Source organism: Electrophorus electricus, chromosome 21 (genome assembly GCF_013358815.1).
Source record: "Electrophorus electricus isolate fEleEle1 chromosome 21, fEleEle1.pri, whole genome shotgun sequence".
NCBI lineage: Eukaryota > Metazoa > Chordata > Actinopteri > Gymnotiformes > Gymnotidae > Electrophorus > Electrophorus electricus.
In genome coordinates, this window is record NC_049555.1 from 14228836 (window position 1) to 14248835 (window position 20000).

The 20000-nt window shown below is 46.7% G+C and overlaps 1 protein-coding gene across 2 annotated transcripts in view; it reads left to right on the forward strand.

Annotated features, from left to right (window-relative positions):
- phkb (phosphorylase kinase, beta) overlaps positions 1-20000 on the forward strand; it is a 70501-nt gene that overhangs the window by 30803 nt on the left and 19698 nt on the right. For both annotated transcript variants that reach the window (XM_035520729.1, XM_035520728.1), the window contains exons 11-14: positions 3419-3476; positions 3642-3719; positions 5097-5255; positions 12753-12847. In XM_035520729.1, coding sequence (XP_035376622.1) covers positions 3419-3476; positions 3642-3719; positions 5097-5255; positions 12753-12847 — 390 coding nt within the window. The remainder of the gene's footprint in view (positions 1-3418; positions 3477-3641; positions 3720-5096; positions 5256-12752; positions 12848-20000) is intronic.

The window sequence follows — 20000 nt, forward strand, 5'->3', positions numbered from 1 at the left end:
GACACGACTCAAGCCTTCGTCTTATCGCTGTCTTTTAAGAGAGAGAGATTAGCCTTTCAGAATGAAGATTAGCGTTAATGCTAATGCATGACACATGGGATTTTTCCTGTGCACCTCATAATCCATCTGAGATTAATTAATTTGGTTCTTTCCCTTATAACGCGGGAGAAGGTGCCGGCCGTGGTTAAAGCCCGTCTGATTGGGCAGAGCTCGGAGGATATTAACTACAGCGCTAACTGACAGAGCGCTAGTTCCATGTGAGGCGGGTTACTTAACACACAGCAAATCAGTCCATAAGCGGCTGCAGTTGACCTCCCAGTGTTAACGAGCTCATACTTAACAGGGCGCGGTAAGAACCAGAAGAGCCTGTCAGCGCCACCTAGTGGACGAGAAGGACGGAAGGGCTTAGGACCTCGAGATACCAGAGATTGATGAAGATGAAGGAGTAAAGAGAGCATTGAGAACCTCCACACCCAAACCTCAGACAATGCAAAGACGCGTCTGACGGTTTAGAGGAAGGTCACACCTTTCTCCATAGACGTGCCATTGTTGACCTGAAGCGTGTGAAGCTATGCAGCAGACAAGGGACTCGTAACAGGGACCACGAGAATAAACCTGGCTGTGTTCTTCTTGGCTTGGGGCCCATGAGCGTAAACCTGACTATGTTCTCATTGGTTGATGGCACGTGAGAGTAGAACCTGACTGGCTAGGATCTGTGTTCGAGTCCAGGTAGGCCGAGTGGGCCTTCCCACAGTGCTGTGCGGCTGGCATCTCAACAGACTGCTTTGGCAGGAAAATGCCTGTCTTCATATGACATATGAACATAAACCATATGAACATAAACCACAGGGCAGTGGTAGCTCGGTGGTTAAGGTACTTGACTTGTAATCAGACGGTTGCTGGTTCAAGCTCCACCTCTGCCAGGTTGCCATTGTTGGGCCCTTAAACAAGACCTTTAACCCTCAATTACTCAAGCTGTACTTAGTCATAATTGTAAGTCGCTTTGGATGAAAACGTAAATGCCGTATATGTAAATGCATTTGCTAGGAAATATTTGTCTGCTAAATGTCATATGTAGCAGCCCTATATTTTGTAAATGATGGATTAGTTTGATTTGAATGTAGTTACTTTTATGTATTTTAGAATATTTTCTTGACTCAACTCGGAGCTGTTTTTTTTCCTGAATATACGCTAGAGATCATAGTTTTATTTGTTCAGTTTAATCTGAGCAGCAGGTATAGTGAGTAGAGAAAACTCTTTTTTTAAATGATTGGTTTCATCTCGCCGTGTGATTGGTTTACTCACTGGCGGATTATTTTAATCTCACTCTGTGATTGGTTTAAGTGGAGCAGGTGACTCGGGGGACAGCGTGGACACCAGTGCTTTGCTCACCTCACCCATGTTAACGCCGTTTTGCTGCCCTTGTTGGGTTGCCAGGTTTGAGCTGTGCTGGATCTCTCCGGGCGAAAACTTGGAGGCTTTCTGACTGCTCAGGCAAATTATATAGGATGGGTTTTTTTCTTTCTTTTTTGTGTATAGGTTACATCAAGTCACACATGGGCACGTCTTAACCATGTGTTTTGTCATATCAAAGGTTATTCTGGTACCACTGTACGTAGTGGTATAAACATTTATTTAGCACATTTGCGATGCATTGGCTCTCTTTATAACTACCAGTTAGCATTTCAACCGTATCTGCTCTTATCAACTCATCAGAAACTGCCAGTTTGCTGATTTTCCAGTCAGACAGCTAAACCAGACACGTTTAGTGAGAACAATTAAGAAATTGTTTGATCAAATAAATGTTTTATATCCCCACCGTACAATATATAGCACTTAAGGTGAATAAATGCGAAGGAAGTCACTTTAATCAGGGTCATGGGTTTTTGTCTGTGTTCTTTGAAGAGGGTCATATAATTTAATGGCTGCCATTATACAGGAAAAGTAGTCATTTGCCTTCGTAATGTCCTGAGCTAATTATAGGAGGTGCCAGCCTTATCTGTAGGAGATAATTATGACGAATATCACTTGTTTCTGTGAGCTGGCGTAGCCTATGCTCTCTGGATGTCTCGGTCAGTCCAGGTATGTGTCTGGCTCTGCCGGATGTGAGGACCAATGTCCTAATTACAGTCTGAAGCCAAGGTCACTTGCTGGTCCTTTCAGGCAAATGAGGTTTTCGGCTGTGCTGTTATTGTGTGTTAATTTTGATGTCATAAAGAGGAGGAGCTCAGGGCTTTTAATTGGCTCCCCGTGATTGCCTCACCCTGATTGGCTCCTGCAGAGGTTTCCGGGAGACACAGCAACGAAGTGAAACCGGTTTAATTCGCGCCCTTTATTTCATTACCCCTTAATCTGTCACTCTTGTCTCCTGTTGCTACGCTGAATGTTTGTGAAGGCTGTTTGTTGATAAGGAGAAGGTTTCATTGTTTGCCGTCAGCCAGTGGAGGTAACCTGAGCTCTTCAGGAGAGAGATCTTTAGAGCTGCTAGAACGTAAACATGGATGACTCCGTCGGGTTATAAATACATCACAATGTGAATAACTAGAACATTCTCAGATAATCTTCTTACTAGATTCGCCGAGAGGTTTGGCACCTTTTCATCTTAGTTACAGCGTGGACGCATGTTGCTAAAAGTGGCATCTGTGATTGTGGGTTGGCACCACCCTGGTGCCCACATGAAACATACCAACATCAAGCACACACACACACACACACACACACACACACACACACACACACACTCAGTCATCTGGATGTGGTTTTTACCTCCTTTTTAAAAGATTTCTGAAATCATCTGGCGCAGGCAGGTGAACTGCAGCCGTTTAATCTGATATTCCCTCACCATCTGCATTGATTACAATCTCAATCCTGAGTGGTCCGTGGCTCCTCTCAGAGAGACGGGTGAGGTGGGCTTTTGGGATTGTCTGTTCCACTGGTCTCTGAGATGTTCCTGCTGTCTGCGTTTGCTGATCTGGGGTCAGGGAATGTTGCCTTTGCTGTCATTGAGCAGACTGTACAGACAGACCGCTTAAACACAGCCAGACATCCAATGACGTGGGCCTCCGGTGTCCTGCTGAACCACATACTGTTCCAGACATGCAGTATAGAAAATATATGTTTGATTTAAAAATAAACAAGTACATAAAATGCAACAATAAACAAAAAACAGTCACATGCCTTTTTTTGTGTTTAAGAGGCAGAAAAACGTTTTTTTACATTCATTTTTATTTTATTAATGTTTTATTGATAATAATGTGAGAACCGAAATCGGGGCCATATGCAATGCGGGGCCATATGCAATCACTTTTGGTAACTGTGTGTGTGTGTGTGTGTGTGTGTGTGTGTGTGTGTGTGTGTGTGTGTGTGTGTGTGTGTGTGTGTTTGTTGGTGACTTCGACCTCTTGCTCTGTTTTTGCAGCTCTTCGATGGCATCGAGTGCGAGTTTCCGATATTTTTCATCTACATGATGATTGACGGTGAGGCCAAGCGCACCCTACCAGAGTGCTTTAACTCTCACCCTGCCAGAGTGCTTTTACTCTCACTCCATGAGAGTGGTTTAATTGTACACTGTGTTGATACAGTTATACTGACAGTGCTCTGTACGTTAAAGGTCGGTTCACTTTTCCGTCTTTGTTCTCTAGGGGTGTTTAGAGGAAACCAAGCCCAGGTCCAGGAGTATCAAGAACTTTTGCAAGCGGTCATTTTCGAGTCTTTTGAAGGTGACTCTCTCTCTATCTGTCTGTCTCTGTCTCTCTGCCTCAGACTCTCTGTGTCACTCACTCACACATGAAAGTGCACCCACAGTTGTACTGTGCACACATTAATTCATACACATGCTCCTTGAATTAGCTTAATCTTCTCATATTTAAATATTTACACTGTATGAGTGTTCTGTATTTTATTTCTTTACTCCTCTGAATCACTGTCAGAGTGTGGTTCAGTACTGAGAAAGGAAATGCTCAAAACTAACTTCACACAGTTGATCACACTTCACAGACCTTCCAAACAAACACAGACAACCCCCAACAACCTGTAGGGAGCTGTTGAGAAGTGTTGAGAAGTGGAACATTCTCACACATACACATGCGTTCATTTGCCTTGTTAGGGTGATTTTTCCAAAGATGACAGAAACTGTACATTTTTAATGGTTATGGACTTTAGAAGTTATTGGTACTTTTGCAGGGATAGAATCTAGTCATGCAAATTTGCCCAGTGGAAGAGTGTTAAGCGTGTAACTGCTGAAAGCCTCTAGTTACAGCAGAGATATGAGAACAGGTCTGCAGATGAGGGCAGCTTTGAGCAGCGCAGGTGACCTGTAGCACAGGTAACTAGCACAGGTAACCGGCACAGGTAACCTGCGGTACAGGTAACCAGCACAAGGTAATCTACAGCACAGTTAACCTGCAGCACAGTTAACCTGCAGCACAGTTAATCAGAAACACAGTTAACCTGCTGCACAGGGTCCATAAGAGCGTAGCACTAAGACCCCCTACTGTTCACGAGGGATTTCAGCCATTGCTCTGTTGTAGTTCAGGTGCGTGCAGGTATGTGGAGGTGTGTGTATGTCCAGTTCGTAGTTCTGTGTGCAGTCTGACTGGGTCCCTGTGTTTTCCTTTAAGAGGTTTCATTTTACCTGAAATTAAAATGCATAAATGTAGGATGTAATCTGAACTGGTATTAATATAATATAATTAACCACATTCCCCTTATCTGTGTGTTTGTGAAATCACATAATATTGAATTCAACATCATTTAGAAAATGTAAAAATTGTTCTTAGCTTTTCTAAGAGAATCTTACAGAATCTTATTGTGCATCTTTATTAAAACAGTTATAGAGTTATAGGGTATTAAGTCTATTGTTCCCGTTATTTATTTATTTATTTACATATTTTTAATCAGTTGTTTTTGTACTGCTGTTCCTTCTTAATTAGATCTAAATGAATTATAAACATTATTTTACACGTTAAAGGTGGCCCTATTGTTGTGCATTGTGCCCAGTTTATTAGCAAACTACAAAATGTCATGAATGTAAGTATCGAGGTTCTTGTTTTGCTCCACATCACCCTCGTCTGCACTCGCTGTCTGTGCTTGTGCAGGCCATGCCGTCATTCCCAAGTACTACTATGTTCCGGCCGACTTTGCGGAAGGGGAACAGAGGAACCCTGGGAGCCAGAAGCGTTTCCCTAGCAACAGTGGCCGTGATGGGATGCTTTTCCTGTGGGGGCAGGCCCTGTACAACATTGCCAAGCTTCTGGGTCAGTACCCGCCCCCCATATACTGGCATCTGTGCAACTACCCCGGGGTCAGAGCCTGGTCACGCAGCAGACACGCTCTCAAACAGGAAACGTGTGTGCGCACGCTGGAACTGTTGGGTTGTTCATGTGCAGATTATGATCCTGTTCACACATTCTCCCACTGTTCATCTCAGGGAATTTCAGAGGGTTCAGCAGAGCTCCTTTGAGAGGAGGAGAGGGGGTGCTTAATCCAGATGAACTGCTCGGTTATGCTAATGGGGGCGTTGTGAGACAGCAGGAGAGAGACGCCGTGGGCAGGAGTGGGTCATCTAGTCCAGCGCAGAGGCTCGACGTTTCATCAGCTATACAATTTCACCCAAACAGTTTAACTCCCCTGTCTGGCTGTGCTTAAACAGCATGTGGGCTGATAAGTCACACGGTGGTGATTTGATGTGATTTTTTTTCAGTTTGTGGTGCATTAGTTGGACTGGGACTAGTGGTGAAGGAGTGTCTGTGTGTGTTTGTGTGTGTGTGTGTTTGTGTGTGTATATGACAGGGTGTGTGTGTGTGTGTGTGTGAGTGTGTGTGTGTGTGTGTGTGTGTGTGTGTGACAGGGTGTGTGTGTGTGTGTGTGTGTGTGTGTGTGTGACAGGGTGTGTGTGTGTGTGTGTGTGTGTGTGTGACAGGGTGTTTGTGTGTGTGTGTGTGTGTGTGTATGACAGGGTGTGGGTGTGTGTGTGTGTGTGTATGACAGGGTCTGTGTGTGTGTGTATGACAGGGTCTGTGTGTGTGTGTATGACAGGGTCTGTGTGTGTGTGTGTGACAGGGTGTGTGTGTGTGTGTGTATGAGAGGGTGTGTATGACAGGGTGTGTGTGTGTTTGACAGGGTGTGTGTGTCTGTCTGTATGTGTGTGTGTGTATGACAGGGTGTGTGTGTGTGTGTGACGGTGTGTGTGACAGGGTGTGTGTGTGTGTATGTGTGTGTGTGTATGACAGGGTCTGTGTGTGTGTATGACAGGGTGTGTAGGACAGGGTGTGTGTGTGTGTGTATGACAGGATGTGTGTGTATGTGTGTATGACAGGGTGTGTGTGTATGTGTGTATGACAGGGTGTGTATGTGTGTGTGTATGACAGGGTGTGTGTGTATGTGTGTATGACAGGGTGTGTATGTGTGTGCGTATGACAGGGTGTGTGTGTGTGTGTGTGTGTGTGTGTGTATGACAGGGTGTGTATGACAGGGTGTGTGTGTGTTTGACAGGGTGTGTGTGTGTGTGACGGTGTGTGTGTGTGTGTGTATGACAGGGTGTGTGTGTGTGTGTGTATGTGTGTATGACAGGGTGTGTGTGTGCGTGTGTTTATGACAGGGTGTGTGTGTGTGTGTGTGTGTGTGTGTGTGTGACAGGGTGTGTGTGTGTGTGTATGACAGGGTGTGTGTGTGTGTGTGTATGACAGGGTGTGTGTGTGTGTGTGTATGACAGGATGTGTGTGTATGTGTGTATGACAGGATGTGTGTGTATGTGTGTATGACAGGGTGTATGTGTGTGTGTATGACAGGGTGTGTGTGTGTGTGTGTGTGTGTGTGTGTATGACAGGGTGTGTGTGTGTTTGACAGGGTGTGTGTGTGTGTGTGTGTATGTGTGTGTGTGTATGACAGGGTGTGTGTGTGTGTATGACAGGGTGTGTGTGTGTGTGTGACAGGGTGTGTGTGTGTGTGTGTGTGACAGGGTGTATGTGTGTGTGTGTGTGACAGGGTGTGTGTGTGTGTGTATGACAGGGTGTGTGTGTGTGTGTGTGTGACAGGGTGTGTGTGTGTGTGTGTGTGACAGGGTGTGTGTGTGTGTGTGTATGTGTGTGTGTGTGTGTATGACAGGGGCTGTGTTTGTGTGTGTGTATGTATGACAGGGTGTGTGTGTGTGTTTATGACAGGGTGTGTGTGAGACAGGGTGTGTGTGTGTGTGACAGGGTGTGTGTGTGTGTGTGTGTGTGTGACGGGGTGTGTGTGTGTGTGTGTGTATGACAGGGTGTGTGTGTGTGTGTATGACAGGGTGTGTATGACAGGGTGTGTATGTGTGTATTGACAGGATGTGTGTGTATGTGTGTATGACAGGATGTGTGTGTATGTGTGTATGACAGGATGTGTGTGTATGTGTGTATGACAGGATGTGTGTGTATGTGTGTATGACAGGGTGTGTGTATGTGTGTGTGTGTATGACAGGGTGTGTGTGTGTGTATGACAGGGTGTGTGTGTGTGTATGACAGGGTGTGTGTGTGTGTGTGTGTGAGACAGGGTGTGTGTGTGTGTGTGTGTGTGACAGGGTGTGTGTGTGTGTGTATGTGTGTATGACAGGGTGTGTGTGTGTGTGTGTGTGTGTGTGTGTGACAGGGTGTGTGTGTGTGTGTATGTGTGTGTGTGTATGACAGGGGCTGTGTTTGTGTGTGTGTATGTATGACAGGGTGTGTGTGTGTGTTTATGACAGGGTGTGTGTGTGTGTGTGTGTGTGTGTATGACAGGGTGTGTGTGTGTGTGTGTGTATGACAGGGTGTGTGTGTGTGTGTGTGTGTGTATGACAGGGTGTGTGTGTGTTTGACAGGGTGTGTGTGTGTGTGTGTGTGTGTGTGTGTATGACAGGGTGTGTGTGTGACAGGGTGTGTGTGTGTATGTGTGTATGACAGGGTGTGTTTGTGTGTGTATGTGTGTGTGTGTATGACAGGGGCTGTGTGTGTGTGTGTGTATGTATGACAGGGTGTGTGTGTGTGTGTTTATGACAGGGTGTGTGTGTGTGTGTGAGACAGGGTGTGTGTGTGTGTGTGAGACAGGGTGTGTGTGTGTGTGTGACAGGGTGTGTGTGTGTGACAGGGTGTGTGTGTGTGTGTGACAGGGGGTGTGTGTGTGTGTGTGTGTGTGTATGACGGTGTGTGTGTGTGTGTGTGTGTATGACAGGGTGTGTGTGTGTATGACAGGGTGTGTGTGTGTGTGTGTGTGTGACAGGGTGTGTGTGTGTGTGTGTGTGTGATGGGGTGTGTGTGTGTGACAGGGTGTGTGTGTGTGTGTGTGTGTGTGTATGACGGGGTGTGTGTGTGTGTGTGTGACAGGGTGTGTGTGTGTGTGTGTGTGTGTGTGTGTGTGTGTGTATGACAGGGTGTGTGTGTGTGTGTGTGTATGACTGTGTGTGTGTGTGTGTGTGTGTGTGTGTGTGTGACAGGGTGTGTGTGTGTGTGTGTGACAGGGTGTGTGTATGTGTGTATGACAGGGTGTGTGTGTGTGTGACAGGGTGTGTGTGTGTGTGTGTGTGACAGGGTGTGTGTGTGTGTGTGTGACAGGGTGTGTGTGTGTGTGTGTGTGTGTGTGTGTGTGTGTATGACAGGGGCTGTGTTTGTGTGTGTGTATGTATGACAGGGTGTGTGTGTGTGTTTATGACAGGGTGTGTGTGTGTGTGTGTGTGTGTGTATGACAGGGTGTGTGTGTGACAGGGTGTGTGTGTGTATGTGTGTATGACAGGGTGTGTTTGTGTGTGTATGTGTGTGTGTGTATGACAGGGGCTGTGTGTGTGTGTGTGTGTATGTATGACAGGGTGTGTGTGTGTGTGTGTGTGTGTGTGAGACAGGGTGTGTGTGTGTGTGTGAGACAGGGTGTGTGTGTGTGTGTGAGACAGGGGGTGTGTGTGTGTGTGACAGGGGGTGTGTGTGTGTGTGACAGGGTGTGTGTGTGTGTGTGTGTGTGTGTATGACGGTGTGTGTGTGTGTGTGTATGACAGGGTGTGTGTGTGTATGACAGGGTGTGTGTGTGTGTGTGACAGGGTGTGTGTGTGTGTGTGTGTGACAGGGTGTGTGTGTGTGTGTGTGACAGGGTGTGTGTGTGTGTGTGTGTGTGTGTGTATGACAGGGGCTGTGTTTGTGTGTGTGTATGTATGACAGGGTGTGTGTGTGTGTTTATGACAGGGTGTGTGTGTGTGTGTGTGTGTGTGTGTGTGTATGACAGGGTGTGTGTGTGACAGGGTGTGTGTGTGTATGTGTGTATGACAGGGTGTGTTTGTGTGTGTATGTGTGTGTGTGTATGACAGGGGCTGTGTGTGTGTGTGTGTGTATGTATGACAGGGTGTGTGTGTGTGTGTTTATGACAGGGTGTGTGTGTGTGTGTGTGAGACAGGGTGTGTGTGTGTGTGTGAGACAGGGTGTGTGTGTGTGTGACAGGGGGTGTGTGTGTGTGTGACAGGGGGTGTGTGTGTGTGTGTGTGTGTGTATGACGGTGTGTGTGTGTGTGTGTATGACAGGGTGTGTGTGTGTATGACAGGGTGTGTGTGTGTGTGTGTGTGTGACAGGGTGTGTGTGTGTGTGTGTGTGTGTGACGGGGTGTGTGTGTGTGACAGGGTGTGTGTGTGTGTGTGTGTGTGTGTGTGTGTGTATGACGGGGTGTGTGTGTGTGTGTGTGACAGGGTGTGTGTGTGTGTGTGTGTGTGTGTGTGTGTGTGTGTGTGTGTGTGTGTGTGTGTATGACAGGGTGTGTGTGTGTGTGTGTGTGTATGACTGTGTGTTTGTGTGTGTGTGTGTGTGTGTGTGTGTGACAGGGTGTGTGTGTGTGTATGACAGGGTGTGTGTGTGTGTGTATGACAGGGTGTGTGTGTGTGTGTGTGACAGGGTGTGTGTATGTGTATGACAGGGTGTGTGTGTGTGTGTGTGTGACAGGGTGTGTGTGTGTGTGTGTGTGTGACAGGGTGTGTGTGTGTGTGTGTGACAGGGTGTGTGTGTGTGTGTATGTGTGTGTGTATGTATGACAGGGTGTGTGTGTGTGTTTATGACAGGGTGTGTGTGTGTGTGTGTGTATGACAGGGTGTGTGTGTGTGTGTGTGTGTGTGTGTGTGTATGACAGGGTGTGTGTGAGACAGGGTGTGTGTGTGTGTGACAGGGTGTGTGTGTGTGTGTGTGACGGGGTGTGTGTGTGTGTGTGTGTATGACAGGGTGTGTGTGTGTGTATGACAGGGTGTGTATGACAGGGTGTGTGTGTGTGTATTGACAGGATGTGTGTGTATGTGTGTATGACAGGATGTGTGTGTATGTGTGTATGACAGGATGTGTGTGTATGTGTGTATGACAGGATGTGTGTGTATGTGTGTATGACAGGGTGTGTGTGTGTGTGTGTGTGTGTGTGTGTGTGTGTGTGTGTGTATGACAGGGTGTGTGTGTGTGTATGACAGGGTGTGTGTGTGTGTGTGAGACAGGGTGTGTGTGTGTGTGTGTGTGACAGGGTGTGTGTGTGTGTGTATGTGTGTATGACAGGGTGTGTGTGTGTGTGTGTGTGTGTGTGTGTGACAGGGTGTGTGTGTGTGTGTGTGTGTGTGTGTGTGTGACAGGGTGTGTGTGTGTGTATGTGTGTGTGTGTATGACAGGGGCTGTGTTTGTGTGTGTGTATGTATGACAGGGTGTGTGTGTGTTTATGACAGGGTGTGTGTGTGTGTGTGTGTGTGTGTGTATGACAGGGTGTGTGTGTGTGTGTATGACAGGGTGTGTGTGTGTGTGTGTGTGTATGACAGGGTGTGTGTGTGTTTGACAGGGTGTGTGTGTGTGTGTGTGTGTGTGTGTATGACAGGGTGTGTGTGTGACAGGGTGTGTGTGTGTATGTGTGTATGACAGGGTGTGTTTGTGTGTGTATGTGTGTGTGTATGACAGGGGCTGTGTGTGTGTGTGTGTATGTATGACAGGGTGTGTGTGTGTGTGTTTATGACAGGGTGTGTGTGTGTGTGTGTGTGTGAGACAGGGTGTGTGTGTGTGTGTGTGAGACAGGGTGTGTGTGTGTGTGACAGAGGGTGTGTGTGTGTGTGACAGGGGGTGTGTGTGTGTGTGTGACAGGGGGGGTGTGTGTGTGTGTGTGTGTATGACGGTGTGTGTGTGTGTGTGTATGACAGGGTGTGTGTGTGTATGACAGGGTGTGTGTGTGTGTGTGTGTGTGACAGGGTGTGTGTGTGTGTGTGTGTGTGACGGGGTGTGTGTGTGTGTGTGTGTGTGTGTGTATGACGGGGTGTGTGTGTGTGTGTGTGTGTGACAGGGTGTGTGTGTGTGTGTGTGTGTGTGTGTGTGTGTGTGTGTGTGTGTGACAGGGTGTGTGTGTGTGTGTGTGTGTGTGTGTGTGTGTGTGTGTGTGTGTGTGTGTGTGTGACAGGGTGTGTGTGTGTGTGTGTGTGTGTGACAGGGTGTGTGTGTGTGTGTGTGTGTGTGTGTGTGTGTGTGTGTGTGTGTGTGTGTGTATGACAGGGTGTGTGTGTGTGTATGACAGGGTGTGTGTGTGTGTGTGTGTGTGTGTATGACAGGGTGTGTGTGTGTGTGTGTGTGTGTGTGTATGACAGGGTGTGTGTGTGTGTGTGTGTGTGTGTGTGTGTATGACAGGGTGTGTGTGTGTGTGTGTGTGTATGACAGGGTGTGTGTGTGTGTGTGTGTGTATGACAGGGTGTGTGTGTGTGTGTGTGTATGACAGGGTGTGTGTGTGTGTGTGTGTGTATGACAGGGTGTGTGTGTGTGTGTGTGTGTGTATGACAGGGTGTGTGTGTGTGTGTGTGTATGACAGGGTGTGTGTGTGTGTGTATGACAGGGTGTGTGTGTGTGTGTGTGTGTGTGTGTATGACAGGGTGTGTGTGTGTGTGTGTGTGTGTGTGTGTATGACAGGGTGTGTGTGTGTGTGTGTGTGTGTGTGTGTATGACAGGGTGTGTGTGTGTGTGTGTGTGTGTGTGTGTGTGTATGACAGGGTGTGTGTGTGTGTGTGTGTGTGTGTATGACAGGGTGTGTGTGTGTGTGTGTGTATGACAGGGTGTGTGTGTGTGTGTGTGTGTATGACAGGGTGTGTGTGTGTGTGTGTGTGTGTATGACAGGGTGTGTGTGTGTGTGTATGACAGGGTGTGTGTGTGTGTGTATGACAGGGTGTGTGTGTGTGTGTGTGTGTGTGTATGACAGGGTGTGTGTGTGTGTGTGTGTGTGTGTGTATGACAGGGTGTGTGTGTGTGTGTGTGTGTGTGTATGACAGGGTGTGTGTGTGTGTGTGTGTGTGTGTATGACAGGGTGTGTGTGTGTGTGTGTGTGTATGACAGGGTGTGTGTGTGTGTGTGTGTGTGTGTATGACAGGGTGTGTGTGTGTGTGTGTGTATGACAGGGTGTGTGTGTGTGTGTGTGTGTGTGTATGACAGGGTGTGTGTGTGTGTGTGTGTGTGTGTGTATGACAGGGTGTGTGTGTGTGTGTGTGTGTGTATGACAGGGTGTGTGTGTGTGTGTGTGTGTGTGTGTATGACAGGGTGTGTGTGTGTGTGTGTATGACAGGGTGTGTGTGTATGACAGGGTGTGTGTGTGTGTGTGTGTGTGTGTGTGTGTATGACAGGGTGTGTGTGTGTGTGTGTGTGTGTATGACAGGGTGTGTGTGTGTGTGTGTGTATGACAGGGTGTGTGTGTGTGTGTATGACAGGGAGTGTGTGTGTTTGTGTGTGTGTGTGTATGACAGGGGGTGTGGCTCTTTGCTTATTTTCTTCTGTGCTCTTCAGTGGATGGTCTGATCAGTCCAAAAGATCTCGACCCTGTCCACCGCTATGTGGCTCCAGAGGACCAGAGGAATGTCAGTATGAGATACTCTAACCAGGTGAGAGAGATCTGCCCCTCGCACCAGGCCTGGGGCACCACCCACACACACAGTGCTGTAGATGCCATGTTTCTGCCTTCAGCACACACTTACACACACCTGTACACACTTGCACACCCACACACTGTGCTATAGATGCCGTGTTTCTGCCTGGAGATCTGCTGTGTGTTGAGATCTGTGAGGCATCTCAGCTGTTGCACTGACTAAGGGAACTCTCTAAGGCAGGCCATGTAAAGTATACAGCAGAAACTGTCACTCCTGCACACAGTTCTACACACACACACACACACACACACACACGTCTGTGCGCTGAGTGAGGCCTGCCAGACTGAGGAAACACACAGGCTCCACAGATGCAGTCCTGGTTATGGAACAGAGCCCAATGGCTTGTGGATATGAAACTAACAGCCACTGGCAATAAAGAGTGTTTCTCTAGTTGAACAACAGCTGGGCCTTCTGCTAGAGCAAGCGAGAGAGAGAGAGAGAGAGAGAGAGAGAGAGAGGGAGGGATGTGAGACATGGTAGAGAATAGAGAGGCTTGCAACAGAGAGGAAGAGGAGAGAAAGCATTAGATACAGGCAGCTGATTGGTTAATTGACAAGGCTGAAGCCCAGAGGAGAGGGCTCTCCCTAGTGGTTGCAGGGTGAGGGGTCATCTCTCTGTGGGTCGTCCCTGTGTGTGTGTGTGTGTGTGTGTGTGTGTGTGTGTGAAATTGTGTGTTTGAGAGGGTAAGCAGGGGATGTGAGTGATATGAACATCTGTATAAACACATGCAATATGTGAGATCTATTGATTGTGCATGTGTGGTGTGCTCTTACTGAGTCTTCTGAAAGAAACCCTGATTAGTCCCTAGTGACACCGTAATGACACCCTAATAACACTGTAATGACACTCTAGTGACACTGTAATGACAGTCCCTAATGACACCCTAATAACACTGTAATGACACCCTAATAACACTGTAACGACAGTCCCTAATGAAACCATAACGACACTGTAATGACACCCTAATAACACTGTAATGACAGTCCCTAATGAAACCATAATGACACTGTAATGACACCCTAATAACACTGTAACGACAGTCCCTAATGACACTGTAATGACAGTCCTTAATGACACACTAATAACAATCCCTAATGACACTGTAATGACACCCCAATGATGCCCTAATCACACCCTAACGACAGTCCGTAACGACACCGTAATGACATTGTAACGAGACCCTAATGATACGGTAATGACACCCTAATGACAGTCCCTAATGACACAATAACACTGTAATGACACTCTAATGACACTGTAATGACACCGTAATGACAGTCCCTAATCTCACTTGCAAAGTGGATCTTATGGTATGAATGAAGGTAGTGTGATGGTTAACCATGTTTTCAGAACATTACAAACATTCACCAGTCACATGTCATTTCTGGGTTTATGTTCAGACTGAACCTCCACACACAAATGAATCCACTGCAGGTTAATCAGGTGTTAATAGAATCATTGTCATTCTTCTAGGAATTAGTTAACAAAGAATTGCATTATTTTTTCCAGATTAAGTTTTGTGTGTGTTCTGCTATTGTAATGAAGTTGATTAAATTTCACAGACACTGAACACCTGAGAGAGATCAATAATACTATCAGTGAAACTACTATAATTTAGCTTCAGTCCAAAGACAATATAATTTACTCAGAGCTCAGTTAGAGTTACTCAGAGCTCAATTAGAGTTAGGTGTCTATGTGTGTGTTTGTCTGTGTTCATTCAGGTACAGGTTGGTACAAAGTCTAGTCTCTGATATTTTCTCTGTTCTCTCCCGTATACTATGAAACTGTGTGTGTTTTATATGGTGATTATAGCAACCTGAGCTACTGGAAGACAGACACTGGTAGTTACTGTCCTCCGCTAACGAGGAAGGACGCAGTTCCTTTCCATGTCTAATGTAAAGTGGAAGTGGCTGTGTGTGAGAGACACACTCACTATGTCTTAATCATGTCTCTCAGTTTACAGTGAACCCTAGGACATTCACACACACACACACGCGCGCGCACACACACACACGCGCACACACACACGCACGCACACTCACTCTCACACACGCACACACACTCACTCTCACACACGCACACACACTCACTCTCACACACGCACACTCACTCACTCACTCTCACTCACACACACACTCACACACACACACGAGCAGGTGTCCCTCTTCTCTTTTGCTCTAACATATGTGGTGGTCTGGGGCTTGGCTGTACTCTCCAGTAATCAGTCATTTCATCTCTGCTGCATATACACCGTGCTTCTCTGTGGGAATTATATCACATACGTATCCCTGTTCACAAGAAATCGCCTCTCTGGCCCTTCACCTGCCTCTGCTAAATATAAAAGGTTTTTTTTTTCCCCTCACAGTCGTCTTATGTCATAAGGATTGCAAGCTAAACCTAATATATCTGCAGTCTACCCAGAGAGGACGGGTGTGTATCCGGAGAGGACGGATGTGTATTGAATACACAGCACACCTCTCCACACAAACACTCCCACCTCCCCAGAATCCTCACCTGATTCAATCTCTTAAAGGTGATTGTGCTGGCTTATGCCATTGCATAGGGGACCTGCTTCTCTCTCTCTCTCTCTCACACACACACACACACACACACACACGTACTTTCTCTCTCCCTCTCCCTCTCTCCCTCCCTCGCTCTCTCTCTCCCTCTTTCTCTCTCTCTCTCTTCCTCTCTTTTTCTTCCTCTCTCTGTTCTTCTCCCTCCCTCTCACCCTCTCTCTCCCTCTCTCTCTCTCCCTCTCTCTCTCTCCCTCTCTCCCCCTCTTTCTCTCTCTCCCTCTCTCCCCCTCTTTCTCTCTCTGTCTTTCTCACTCTCTCCCCCTCTCTCTCCCTCTCTCACTCTCTCTCTCCCCCTCTCTCTCCCTCTCTCACTCTCTCTCTCCCCCTCTCTCCCTCTCTCACTCTCTTTCTCCCCTCCCTCTCTCTCTCCCTCTCCCCCCCTTTCTCTCTCTCTATCTCTCTCTCCCTCTTTCCTTCTCCCTCTCTCCCTCCCTCTCTCTCTCTCCCCCCTCCCTCTCATTTTCTTATTTTTTCATTCTTCCTCACTGTCCATTCGATCCTTTGTTCTGCACGACTGTCTCGACGTCGATTTCCAGCGTTACGTTTATAGCAAAGCTGCTGTACAGTTGAGGCAGGTTGTGATCAGACCCTGATTAGTCTGATTCTGATCAGGCTAGTCGTGTTAGGAGTGTTGGAGCAGAGAGACACAGGAACTGTACTGTATAACCAACACGCACATTTAAACATTTGTTCATTTATCACAAGTCATTGTCGTGTTGAACAATGTTACCGCACATTTTCTTCATATCATCTAGGCCTTGATCAGACAGTTTGTCTTGTGGTGGAGGGGCTTTTGTCTCCTGGAATGCAGAAGCCTTTTCCACGTATAATGTCTTTGAGAAAATGTCCATGATGAAGTCAGAACAAAAGGCGCATTGTTAGACTTTTGGTGAGACTCAAATGTTAGATTTGATCTTTAATCGAATTATGCTTTTATCCAGTAAAGATATGCGTCTGTGTGTATGCCCATATTTGTGTGTGTTTGTGTGTCTGTGTGTGTGTGTGTGTGTGTGTGTGTGTGTGTGTGTGTGTGTGTGTACGCAAGAGAGTGAGTGTTTGTGTACGTGTGTGAGAGAGAGCGTTTGTGTATGTGCGTGTGTGTTTAGCGAGAGAAAATGCATGTGTGAACATCTGACGTCTCGGTACATGTACTGTTGGGAATGCAAGCGGAAAATTGTAGGACTCCATGTTGGTCTTAAAAAGTTATGTGACCGTAATTATGTGTGTTTGATGGAGACAAGCTGCTGTACTCACCCCTGTCGCTGTCCGTGGTGTTGGGTTTAAGCCTGCCGTACTTACCTCCCGTCGCTGTCCGTGGTGCTGGTTTAAACCTGTCGTACTCCTCCTGTCGCTGTCCGTGGTGCTGGTTTAAACCTGCCGTACTCTCCCTCTCTGGGAGCACGGTGCAGGTGTAATGTTGATTTGATTAAACCCTCTTAACACTTACTGTATGGCATTACACTTATGCTCATTTGGTAATTCTTTCTACTATCAGCACTGACTCCTGTATTTCATAGGTATTCTTGTTCATTGGTATCTAACCTAACCTACTGGACTCTACCTGGACTCTAACCTACTGTACTGTACTAGAATGTATTCTATAAGTAAATGACAAAGCTCTCTTGTAAGTCACTCTGCATAAGAGTGTCTGCTAAATGCAGCAAACATAAATACTGCTGGGGTAGAAGAGTTCAATTCTCTGAAGCCACTGGGGTAGAAGCATTTAGTTCTCTGACGCCACTTGGGTAGAAGCGTTCAGGTCTCTGACGCCACTGGGGTAGAAGAGTTCAGGTCTCTGACGCCACTGGGGTAGAAGCGTTCAGGTCTCTGACGCCACTGGGGTAGAAGCGTTCAGGTCTCTGAAGCCACTGGGGTAGAAGCATTTAGTTCTCTGACGCCACTTGGGTAGAAGCGTTCAGGTCTCTGATGCCATTGGGGTAGAAGCGTTCAGTTCTCTGACGCCACTGGGGTAGAAGAGTTCAGGTCTCTGACGCCACTGGGGTAGAAGCGTTCAGGTCTCTGACGCCACTGGGGTAGAAGCGTTCAGGTCTCTGACGCCACTGGGGTAGAAGCGTTCAGGTCTCTGACGCCACTGGGGTAGAAGCGTTCAGGTCTCTGACGCCACTGGGGTAGAAGCGTTCAGGTCTCTGACGCCACTGGGGTAGAAGCGTTCAGGTCTCTGACGCCACTGGGGTAGAAGCGTTCAGGTCTCTGACGCCACTGGGGTAGAAGCGTTCAGGTCTCTGATACCGAGGTGCCACAGATGAGCGTGTTTCTCCAGAGCAGAGACAGGTCACCAGAAGCCGCTTGGACAAGTGGACATTTTTTAGTGTCCTTAAGAAAGACAGACCAGGGAGGTTTGTTCCTTCTTCTGATTTCAGAAGCTGGTGATCAGTTCTTTGGTTTTGGACGGGTTGAGTGCCAGATTGTTAATAGGGATAATCACGTCCTTACCCTCGCTGTAGGTCGTGGCGAACACTCTGGCCGCTAATGAGTTCTGTTGGTAGATCTCAGAGGTCTTATGGGAACAAGTTTAAGATCAGTTCACTGAGGCACAGTGGGGTGAGACAAGGACACCATCTGTAGGTCATTAAAACAATCTTAAAATCAGTTGGGAAAGGTCAAACAAAAGTCACAGACTCTCAGCAAGTAAGAGACGGAGCTCTAACGTAGAAAAATACACAGTACAGGAGTTCATACATACTGACACACGAGTTTTCCACCGTCAGGTAAGGATATCAAAAATATTGGATATATTTGTCAGATTACTATTCGGAACCTACAGTATTAAGTTATAAAGCTAACTTCACTTGTCATGCAACACCAAGGTTTTTTCACAGTGTTTTTTTTGGCCTTCACAGACACAGTTTAATCCTATATCCACCATATTGGTCTGTTTTTCATTCACGCGAACAATGAATTCAGTATCATCTTAGTTTAGTTTAGCTGCCAAACATTGGACATGTTCAGAATTTGATATCATTTAGATAATCAAACATAGAACTAACAGATATTTTGAGGTTCAGTGACTATGGCTGTATTCAGTAGTGTATCGTTGTCATAGTGATACTGAATGTTCTTGGACATGATGCATTTATTGATTATTTGATTATTTATTGATTATTTGATTATTATTGATTAATGGATGCTCAGGTGGGACTGGAACCAGTTTAAAACCAGCAAGGCCAGTCTAGATATGTAATTAATTAAGTAGCATCTTGTGGATAACTATCGAAACCAGCAGTAGAATAAACTAAACTATAATAAAACCATTATTAATAGGCTATCTGCATCTTGAGTCACTCTATGATAAAATACTTCAAGAAGTGATGTTTGTGTGCTATGATGAGTCAGGGAAACAGACTGGCTGGAGGTGAATATTTTTAAATTGGTCTATAGTTGCTGAAAATAGATGGTCAAGATTCCTTTTTTTTCCACAGAGGCCTGATAGAATATGTTTTGAGACTTTGTATATAAATTCCTTGTTGAAAAGGCTGAATAACAATACCCAGAATATCACTCGATGTTTAATAATAATTATCAACAGTAAGTTGTGAAGTGCTGCTCTCACCACTTTGGTGTATATTTAATGCAACACCACCAGTACAACGTCACAAACCCTTTAGCACATGTAGCACATGTAGGCCTGTACCTGAACCTGCTCGGGTATGAGAACACCCCATATAATGCAGACCGCACACCCCATACTGCACAGATTATAACCCAGACCGCACACCCCATACTGCACAGATTATAACCCAGACCGCACACTCATAACCCACACCTCATACTGCACACCTCATACCATACTCCTTATAGTCCATACCGCACACCTCAGACTGCACACTCATAACCCATACCACACCTCAGACCGCACACCCCATTCCGCACACCCCATACTGCACACCCAAGACCACACAGATTATAACCCAGACCGCACACTCATAACCCATACCACACACGTCAGACCGCACACCCCATACCACACACCTCATACTGCACAACTCATACCACACACCTTATATCCCATACCGCACACCTCAGACCGCACACTCATAACCCATACCACACACCTCATACTGAACAACTCATACGACACACATTATACTGCACATCTTATAACCCATACTGCACACCTCATACCACACTCCTAATAACCCATACCGCCCACCACACACCTTATACCGCCCACCACACACCTCATAACCCATACTGCACACCTCAGACCGCACACTCATAAAACATACCGCACACCTCAGACCGCACGTCTCATACTGTGCACTGCATGCCTCATAACCCGTTCTGCGTAGGCCATATTGCATACCACGTAAAACTGCACACTGCCACAGTGGCAGTGGGAACAGAGGTTAGGGTTACAGTGTTTCTGTGGGAACGGTAATAAAAAGCCTTCCAACTCCGCGGTGTGAGTAAGGACTTTCTCAGCTTCTGCATCTTCAGATTTGTCTTTGTGTGACAGATAAAGTAGTGCTTACAAACATTTGAGATTGGCTCTGTGTCGTGTCATTCAT